The 11,230-nt window shown below is 39.6% G+C and overlaps 1 protein-coding gene across 1 annotated transcript in view; it reads left to right on the forward strand.

The window, feature by feature from the left end:
• The window catches only part of lrmda (leucine rich melanocyte differentiation associated), a 200,930-nt gene extending 189,700 nt beyond the window's left edge, over nt 1-11,230 (forward strand). The window contains exon 7 of the mRNA XM_035953005.2: nt 9,867-11,230. Within this exon, the coding sequence (XP_035808898.2) occupies nt 9,867-9,946 (80 nt within the window). The 3' untranslated portion in view covers nt 9,947-11,230. The remainder of the gene's footprint in view (nt 1-9,866) is intronic.

Here is an 11,230-nt window from a genome sequence, read left to right on the forward strand (position 1 = left end):
TAATTTAATACTTCACACCGCAAGAAGTAACAACAAACACCTAATGAAAGTTTGTGCTGCAAGTATGGAAGCAAGAGTGGAATGCATCACAGTGAATTAAAGCTCAAGAATGTGTTTGTATATGATGTGGATACATGGACTGGTTATAAATCAAAGGAAAAATCTGAACCATTCACCCGTTGTAAAGGGATCCAGTGGCTCAGCTATGGTGTGGATCCACTTGCAAATTAATACAGGTGTGTTCTGCGTGGTCACCTTTATAATATCATAAAAAGAAGTATGCATCCTAAATGGAGTGGTGTCTTCCAGGGTGACAATATTATTCATAAGGCATAAGAGGTCACTGGATGGTTTGATGAAAATGATCTTAATCACATGCTACAGCCTTCACAGTCACCAGATCTCAACCCAATTGAACACAGATGGGAGACTTGGGACTGATGTGTTAGACAGCGTTTCCACCAAATGAAGGAATATCTTTTGGAAATATGTGGCTTCATCCCTCCAGTGGAGTTCCAAATACTTGCAGAATCACTGCTAAGGTGCATTAAAGCTGTTGTGGTAGCACGTGGTTTTAATAAAGAACTGGAAATGAAGAAATTGAAGCACAAGCTGACAAAGTCTCGGACCACTCCATGCATAAACACAAATTTAGCAACTTTCTTGTTGGACAAATATATTTTTATGCCAAGACTGCAAATTCTAAACCGTTCAGCAACTGATGGCTAATAGTACCTTCCTTAAACGTTTATGTAGTGGCACCATGTACTGTATATATATTTGTGTATTCTTTCATTTGTATGTTATACCATCCTGCACTTCTGACTTGTTAGGGTATTACTTGTGTTCTAGGCTCTGTAATCCCTTTCTTCCTGTCTCTCCTACCCTCCTTCCATCCTTCCTTCTCTGTGCCGTGTCCCCAGCCTCTGCCTTGGTGAAAAATGGGACGCATTTCCCTGATAGCCTGTGTGAATGCGGAGAGTATAAATGGCTAATGAATTACAGATGAACATTGACGCAAATTAATCTTCCTGATGTCCCAGGGTTATATGGCAGCTATTTAAAAGTTTAATCAATACGCTGAAGTTGAGAACATGCAGGCGCTGCAGTTGTTTGGCTGCAGTAAACGGCCAGGAGGGGAACAGGGAAGGCATAAGCCCAGGGCATGCATCATAATGACAGGTATTTATGTTTAATGGACTAAATATTTTTGCTGGTAGAGGACAAATGTCACCTTAATTCTTAAAGTTACAAGCAGGACGTTTGTTTGAGACCCAGGAGAGACGGGTGACACCTCAGCTGTTGAAATGGTTAATTAATGGACTTAAAGAGCCCAGTAAAGTAAAGATGGAGTGAGAATGGATTTACTTTCAACATGTCATATTAAACCGTCACTTCTTTTGTGAGAAAAGCACATCATGAAAATGATAAGATAATCCTCATACAGATGCCGTCAATATGTTTTACTTAAATAATGCCCCCTCTTGCTAGCTCCAGTGTATTTAAATGTAAATATTCTTACTGTAGCCATAGTTTTGCTGTATTTTGCAGTTAATAACAATCAGTTTTCAAAAATGAATTCCCTTTTTCTTATTATACCGTCACATCACCATCATGTATGGCTTTATCGTTACTTTTAAAACATGCTACTAAATCACTGGAAATAAAAATAAAAAGTATTCAACCAAAGCACCAGCAATACTTTACAGTGCATAACAAAACAGTAATGACACATACATCTAGGTCACAGTTTGAAGTGATAAATCTCCAAACTTTTATTAAAAATATTTGTCACAAGCTCTGCTTCAAGTGCCAAACAACATGCAGTACAACAGAAGATCAAAAGCACAAGTTTAGTGCAGTAACTGATAGAAAATGTCTGTCATTTCACAACAGTAATAAAATCAATAGATAGGTATATCTGATGTTGTGACTGATGTGGAGCTGCAGCGTGTTCAAGTAAAGTGTAATTTTTTGAGATTACTATGTACAAATTACACATAATACAGAGCAAAAATAAAGCTTCATGAAGCAGTATCTCAAGTGTTATCATTAGCAATCCTGTGAAGACATTGAAGAAATTGTGCATCATAGATGAGTGTGGAATTGGAAAAATACAGTGAATTATTGAAGACAGCATTTGAGAACATTGGATAATATTGTTCTTTCTGTCTGAAAACAAAGCATAACCTCTATTTGCAGTTTGTCATGCACTTGTTTGTACATTATACTGTAGAGAAGCAACTGGATTGTTTGTGGAAATACACCAGGACACGTATGTTGTGCTTAAATATAGTTTTACATTCCACTCATCATGAATCTGTGAGATCGTCCAAGAGCAAATACATATTTACATGTTCAGCATACATTTTACAGGAGCCAGGTTGGGTATCAGCTAACCTGACTCCTGAGTTGCTTTGTACCATCACTGTTTGGTTCTTTATGTTTGGAATTAACAGGCACTTTGAAAAAAAATACACTAAGGCTTAAACACGTAGCCAGCATACCAGCACTAAGTGAAGCGATTCAATTTCTCTCTGTGGCAATGTGCTGTGTGTGCCAGCCGACCTCTCAGTAGGCTGAATCACAGTCCACTGGCTGTTAGTTTATGGGACGCAGGGGGGTTATCTATCTGCTGGCTTCCCTATAGAGAGGAGGTGGCGACTCCATCTCATGACGTTGGGCTGAACTGATAAAAGGACAGCCGGAGATGGATCGTGTCCACAATAATAGCCCTGGCTCACAGCAGCCTACGCCCCAAGCTCATAAGTCACTCGCAGCAACTCTTATAGAAGCTTGCCCCCAGCTCCATCTGACCCCTTCCCCCACCTGCCCGGCAGTGTTATTTCAGCCCTTTGAGATAATACAGAAAGTGTAATTGCGTCTTTAATTGGATTCTTCATGTTGCATTTTTTTCCCCCAGATGGTCGGAAACACTGATGAAATTGTCGGCCAAGTGGCCAGACTGAAGGGTGAGACTGAAAAGGAGAAGAGGTGTCAGCTTAACAATAAGAATCAGAGAGCATAAGAGCACAAAGAAGGAGAAAGACGGAGTAGAAGCAGTTGAGACAAGAGGGGAGGATAGATGTGGAGAGAGGACGGGACAAGAAACTAGGAGTGGAGGGAGTGAATTCATGCCGAGAATAGATAACCTTGATGTTAAAAGCTACATCCGTTGGGTGCGTCTCTCTGTGACATATTGATGGCCCTTGAAAAGAGTCAAGCTGATTGTATGCAGGGAACAATCATTAAACCCACTCCATCTCCCTCCCCTCTATGACTCCCTCCGTCTTTCTCTTGCAAGTGTGCGTTGATTAAATGCAGTGTTTTGAAGCAGGCTATGTGAACTAATATGACTAGGAATCCATACAGATGAACAGAAGCTGTAGTTGTGTGTTCTCATTGTTTGAGATGAAAAAAGTTACTATCTATATGAAATATTCACCTTGCAAGCAACATGTTTTCACTCATTTTTAAACATGCCTCTTGACTACAGAGTCTCTATAATATCTCCAAGCAACTATTATCAACTACAGTGCTGACAAATTCACAGTATCTCAGTGTCACTACCTGTCTGGTTGCCCTACACTGCTGAGTGACAGACTAGAGAGGCCTTTGTCTTCTTTTAGAGTGTTAAAACCCCAGAAAGCATTGTTATTTTTAATAGTATCATTCCTTAAGATTTACTTCCACACTAGACAAATTCTTGTCAGGTAATAGCAAATTTTCAGCTGCTGCGTACAATATTGAAGAATACCTGGATTTCCACAAAACAGTCCTGGCCTTAATAAGATATACAAAATACATTACAAAAGGCATCAGTGGATGAATTATAATCTGGAGCTACACTCTAGTTTAACTGTATTATTTTATAAGCTGGAGTATAAATACATGCAGTGTTTTGTTGCCTCACTTTGTGTTAAGTAACTTAAAACCAAAAAAACCCTGGTATAAGCCATCTTTGCACCTCCTGAGGATGAGCCCTTTTGAGTATTTGAAAACATTTTTTCAATGTCCTTTTTTTTCAATATTCATCTGGATTGAGGCAGCAAATATTCAGCGTCAGAGTTTTAATAAAATTAACATTATCCTGACATGAGCTTTCAGCATTTACTAACAGCTATGTACGGCATGATAACCTTAGCAACAGAGCTAGCTCAGTTTGAGCTAGGCTCCTTACATGTTTGCAAATAACTCATTTGAAGAATTGGGTCTCTGAGATTGACAGTGTTGTATTAAGAACATAAATAAACCAACTTTATCACAGTTGAATTGAAAACAACAGTTTTGGAGAAAGTCGTGGAGGTGTTCATGATTTTTACTCATTCAAAAACCCAGGACTGATTCTATTCAATGACTAGGTCAGCTGGATAAAAAAAGTAAACAATGTACATGGAGAGAAGGGGCTATTCACAGATTAGTCTGCAATGAAGTAAGATTAAGCTCATTTTAAACCGTAAAAAAAGGAAAATAGTTCAAAGTATTTGTTGGGAGTCAATGCTGAAATTTGTATAGAAAACACAACCACGTCTTAAAGACCCAACACAGAACCTGACTGGTACTACCAAGTTTGAAATTGTGCTCAATACCCAAAATTATATTTGACCTTTTTCATATTTGAATGACTATTGACTTTCCAGGCCAATGCTAATGGTCTTTGTTACTGAATCTTCACAATTCTATCATTGCATAAGATGATTCAAATGGAAGAAGGAACCTAATACCCAATTGTTTTATGTAGCAGAGCTCTAAATCCCATGTCAGCCTAACTTTCCTTACACTTCCCATCTCTGCAATACTGTTAATGGTAATTAAGTGTTCTCTCCATATAAACTTTACTGTGTCATTTCAGCTTTCCAAGAAAGCATACAAAAGAAACCTCCTATACAGAATCAGTTGACTTTTTAATAAGACTAGCTTGGAAAGGAGTCAGGCTTCAGTCATCTGGTTTAGAGAAGGAAACTAATAAGTCTTTCTACTGAAATGTAAATTATGCTTTATTATAATTAATTATTAAAAGTGGGCATCACTTCGAAATCACAGTTTATATTTTATAGCAATAAACTATCATTAGTTGCATCTTTGACAGAACTCTCATAAGGAGTTAGCAGTTGTGTGTGGAGGTGCTGGGTTTGTTATTTAGCAATTTACTGAGCTGCTTTCTGTCTTTTCCTTATTGATTTAACTTTATATATTAAAACAACACTCTCACAAGAAAAAGACGTTGTTGCTATAGGCGTTGATTTGATATTGGAGCATTATACGTATGAACTTTGTGCTACCAGCTCACTTACACTGCAGCAGAATGGCCCATCAGGCCCCTGTAAATAGGACACATGCTTTGGGTTATCAGCTCTGAAAAGACCAGACTGTCTGACAATAAACTGACACCGCAGCTATCACCAAGACGGAGATACGAGATACCGATTCTGCAGCTTTTTAATAAAGACAAGAGGGTTAGCTTCTCTCTTTAAAAACAACAAGGGGCTGCCTGACATATGCAGTACAAAGGCCTGATTGTTCCTCCACCAGGGCATGATGGAAACATTAGCCTCCACATCACTTTGTTAATCTGTCACTTTAATGGCTGCTCCCACTGTTCTCACTGTGTGCTGTTTTTGTGTGCTCGAGATCAAAGTGTGTACGGCTTTGTGATAATGTGTATATGGTTGAGAGTGTGGGTGTTGATTCAAGTGTGCTCATCCATGGCTCAGGATACACAGAGGATAGTGTAGACTAGCGGGTTTGGCACTGTAACACTTGTTATTAAGTATCAGTTCATCAGGCGGAACCCCACAGGCGTGAGTGTGGCCTCAGAAGGCGTTATGTAAGAGCGAGTTTGGCTTAGTTATCCCCTCTACTGTCTCCAGCCTCCCCATCTTTCTCCAGGTTTCTCTTGTAATAAGAGCGAGCTCTCGCTGTGAAGGGTACGCGGCGAACCGGAATGTGTTTATGCACAAAACACACTGCTTAATGTAGTGCTGAAATGTAGAGCTTTCACATTCGTGCACTTTTTCACCCACTGGGAAACACACCTCGTCCCTGTTCCCCGTTCTTTTCTTTCCCTTAATTTACTCCTGCTCTTCGACTATAATCGTGCACAAGTGTATATATTAGCGCTGTTGGAGAGTTACAGGTCACACATCGTCCGGAGCTTTCTGGCGCCGGAGAATCGCAGAGTGTGTTCCCTCCAATCCCTCTCGGTCCCTACGGGCAAGTGACGAGCTCAGCAGAGTGTGAAGGCTTGAGGGGCCTTTAGCTTTAGTTCCTTCATCTGTGAAGGTTATCTCTGAAAGGCTTTGGTTGCAACCTACAAATATATCCCCTCTAGGTAATGTCGTATAGGAGCTTTGGTTCTGGTACCTCTGTGGGGTAATCTCTTTAAGGGCCCCACTCCTGGAGAGAGGGAGCTTCTTGCTGGGTAAGCTGTGAATATGTGAAAGGCTCCGGCGCCCATGTGATCAGAGCACCGTGAGACACCCCGAGTCCTGTGGTGTCAGGCCCAGTCTCCAGCCATGGCACCTATGTCCCCGGGCAAATCACAGCAGCTGGAATTCATCCCCCCTGCCCCAACCTCCTCACTGTCACAGAGACACACACACACACACACACACACACACACGCACACAGATGTGTATGTACCCTTCATACACCGGAGGAGCAGGCAGGCACAGAGCTGGTCCCGGATTTTATCGGAGGTGACAGCTTCTCACACTTCAGTGTTTGGATCACCTCAAGTAGCTGGGCTATGAGGGGAAATGAGCACTGCTCCACTACAAAGTCCAGATTTAGATTGACTGAGCTTGTCCTCGGGCCTGTGGGCTTCTGCTGCTGCTGCTGTACTGTTCCTCCGCCTGACAGAACACCCACTACTGCTGCGAGGGACTTGTGTGTAAGTGTGTGTGTGTGTCTGCATTTGTGTGTACGTCACGCATATGTGTGTGTGACTTGGTGGAGCCTACTTTGAAGAGTCAGAGAGAGTGGGGGAAAGAGAGCGATGTGTCAGGTTTGGTTAGAATTGAGGGTGGCATCAGAATATGCTTGGCACTAATATGGCACCAGTATCTCTGTCCCCGTCTCTGCTTTCTGTCACTTAGTTGCCATTCTCTCCCCGCCCTTGACAATGTCTCTTTGGATTATGTGATTGGACTTACCACTTGGAGCACCCCTCATCCCTCCGCGACGCCGCCTTCTTCCACGAGTCTCTTCTTTCCTGCCTTGTGTCTGGCCTGGCCCCCTCCTCCTCCTCCTCCTGTAATGCACTTGATGTCTATTTAGAAAGCCTGGTGAAAGCTGTATCTGTTCTGCTGTCAGAGGATCATTGACAGCACTAATGCCACTTGTCCTTGCCTCATTTGGCGAGAGGTGACACCTAGGTGCAGCCCGCCACATTCATCAAGTGGAAGTGGAAGCCCCGTGACATCAGCGTCAGAGCGAACCAACCACGGAGCTCTGGGCAGCCCTCTGCCTGGACAGCACCACCTTTCATTACAACAAGAAAGCACTGCCGGCCATCTTGGATCTTCATCCTGTGTTTTGCATGGAAGGCGCTTGTCTTCAAATTCAGAACTTTGCTCAATCAATTTCCTATGATTCTTACGAATGCTTGCTTTTTACATTTCTTATGATTTCAGTTTAATCTCAACTGAAATCATGAACATTATTCTGTTTTGACTTTGCTTCCCCTCCTTTGTCTGGTTATAATAGCTGTAAACATGATGCTATAATAGAAATTAAACTAACCAACAGTATACTAATTTACAGCTGAAATGATTACACGACTAGGAGATTTTTATTTTTTATGTTAAAAATGTTCTCTCTCTCTCCCTCTCTCTCTCTCTCTCTATATATATATATATATATATATATATATATATTTTTTTTTTTTTTTTTAGTTTGTTATTCAACAAATAATTTTTGATCAATTGTTTAATTTAAAAAAATGTTAAAATATTATTTTTAAAAAATCACTCCACAACTTCAGAACTTTACTTCGTTATGTCTAGATTTGTATTACCGAAAGTCCAAATATCCAAAAATAATGAATAATTGTTCAGTTTACCGGGATATATGACAAAGAAAAGCAGGAATATTTTAAATTGTCACAGTGTTTTTACTTACAAAATGACAGAAATCATTAATCCAGAATATCAGAATAGTTGCCAATTATTTTTTAAGTGGATAATTGATGATTGGACTTTAATTTTAGTTAAAAAAAAATAGAAGTAAAAAAAGTTTAGACCTTTGGCTTTAGAAATGTTACTTTGAAACTCTGGGCGTTTTCCAAATTAAACAATCTGTCAATTTACTGTAAAAATAAACAAAAGTTTAATCCACAGTGAAAATCATCATTAGCTGCACCTCTCAAAAAAAGAGTTAAAAATGACCTCAACAAATGACAGAAATAAAATCCTGCTTTTGCATTAATGCATGAGCCATTATAATGCTATGATATTATATATAATAGTATAATTGCCACAGCAGCCACTTCACTGCTCCGAGCACTTTTAATACTTTAAGCACATTTTTTGGATTATACAACCTGCATACTTTTACTTCTTAAAGTCATTACATGTAAATACACATTCCCCATCCCTGCTGGTTGATGGCAGAATAATTCCTCACTGTGATGGTTCTTTGTGTGTCTGTGTGAGTCTACATGGGTGACTGTGAGCTTGTTACTGTCAGGACTTTACCCTGAGGCCACACTGGTCTTTCTCTGGTACGAGACACTCATCCTTCCCAGCAGCACCTCTCACCTCCTACAAGAAGCAGACCTAGATCCTGTTCAGTCCTGCCATTTAAAGCCACCCCGTGGAGTTTTCTACAATAGTAAACAAATCTAATTTCGCAGAGATTCTGTTTTTCTTGCTAGAGCTCACTGTCTGTTTCTATAAATTCCAACAAACACACTGACCTTGAATGTTTCACAACCTCTAGTTGGAAATTCTCTACACACATCAGTTTGTAAGTCTTTTCATACATCTTACTTGACACCTGACCATTATTTAAAACCCAGTTTTATTTGAAAATTTGGGGTATATTGGAATTACTTCCAACACAATTTAATCCAGTATATGAAATTTATTATGAATTTTGTGGCTGTGGTTCAAAGAAATAAATATACTAGTTCTATCCAAACAACAATGCTCAGTGTTGCTAACATTTTCACAATATCAATTCAATCCAGCAACTAAAGACAGTATTTCCATATTTTTCTATACTTCCCAATGTCTTTTGGCCAGTAACGTGCTATCTGTGGCATGATGTTAAGTTCTGATTCTGATTAGTGGTACTGTGACTTATTTTTTACCTCCTAATTACTGCTACATATGTTTTTCCCCCGGTTTTTAGTTTGTCACCAGACTTCATGTATCCCTTTCCATCTTTGTGACTCACTCAATAAGATTTTTTATTTCTCTGGTAATTCTTTTCCACATAGAGCCATGATGCAGACATGCAAGTAGACAAAGTCTGCAGGTCCATAACTAAGAAAGTTTTGGGGTTAACAGGCCATTTTATAACCATTCATGGAATTAGACTTATACTCAGTTTTGTTTCAATTATCATGTTTTGTATTCACTTTTTTGCACTGAGTTTCTACTGTGGAACCTTTATTTTCAATACTGACTTTCTAAAGCATTTGTTTTTGATTGCTAGACATAGTCCTCATTTCTACTTAGAAATCATGCAGTTAAGTGATTTTATACTCACTTCTGTTGTGTACTTTACAACCATCCCTGGTGCTAAATGCCATAAATGAAGGTGAATACAGTATTTATATACATTTTTAAGAAGAATTGTTTTATTTATTTTTTGAAGCTACGAGCAAGACCTCACCTGACTTTCTCTGGTTGTGTTTTTAGGGGTATTTGCCAAATGTCGCTACGTCTACTACGGCAAGCACTCAGAAGGCAACAGATTCATCCGGAACGATCAGCTCTGATGGACAGCTGTTCAGGCGCCACACGGAGGGACATGAGTGATCATGGATGCAGAAGAACAGGGGGTCAAATCCTTCTATTTATTAAAACCACTGGTGACATTTGACTCGCCTGATCTCCCACTGCAAAAAGATTTAATCTTTATGCAATAATGCTGGTATCGTTATGTAAGGTGGACGATTTCTATTTTTGTAGCTTGTTTTGTTTTCAAAGATCACATTCCAGCCCCATAGTTACAAGCTCCTCTGCTGAGATGAGTCTGCTTCTGCCTCCCTGGTTGCAGCTCAGAGTCAGAGATGACACTCCCACTGACATGATTGCCTCTAAGCATCAGCAACTGCACAACTCCAGACACACTATACACACACACACACACACATGCAAGGACAGTCTCTCTCTTTCTTACACACAGTCAGCAACAAACACACCCAGCCAATTGCATCCTTTTCTCTGACAGCCATGATGGATCACTTGTCCACTACCACCACTAATCAAGGGTGAAAGGGGTGACGGTCACACACCTGGGGCCTGACATAGACTCATCTCCTTCATTCTTTCTTCCTCTCTCTCTCTCTACACACACACACACACACACACACACACACACAACTGTTGTTTAAAACATTAAGACGTTGCCAAGAGTTTGACAGAACAAGGTTTATACAGCCTTGTTAAACATTTCTATAATTTTCATTTGACACCTGAGGCATGATCAGTGTGTCTCATTTAGTTTGCAGCAGAGTGCAGAATGTTTCTTGTGCTTGTATGAATATTATTGAATGAATTGTATCTTTCTATTGACTTAAAGAGATGTAATCTTCTTGAAAGTCAGACTGTTTGACATTTGAGTGATGATTTGGTCAGTTTCTGCTGCAAGTGTGCATATGTTAGCATGAATTTTATTTTTTTATATATATATATATATATATATATATATACATATTATAGTTCCATCTGCTCACCTTTTTTTGCATTTCGTCACTCTTATCTTAAACCACTTAACTCCTTCCTACTGAAACGCATTGTTTACATGGCACTGAGATGCATTGCAAACAAACTATGATCCACTGTAATATTGATGCATGATGAGTGTTTACATTTTATTACGCTGTTATAATCTAGATATTTTTACACTGTCTTTGTGATGATTTTTCGTGGCTTTATCAAAACGACAGGTAAAAAGTTCAAAGGCAACATTCCAATTTGAAATTTTGAATGAATGGTGTGATTTTGCTGATCTGATGTAGAATTGTATTAGCTGGATGAGATTAAAAGGGTTGAACTAA

This window comes from Amphiprion ocellaris, chromosome 16, assembly GCF_022539595.1.
Source record: "Amphiprion ocellaris isolate individual 3 ecotype Okinawa chromosome 16, ASM2253959v1, whole genome shotgun sequence".
Classification (NCBI taxonomy): domain Eukaryota; kingdom Metazoa; phylum Chordata; class Actinopteri; family Pomacentridae; genus Amphiprion; species Amphiprion ocellaris.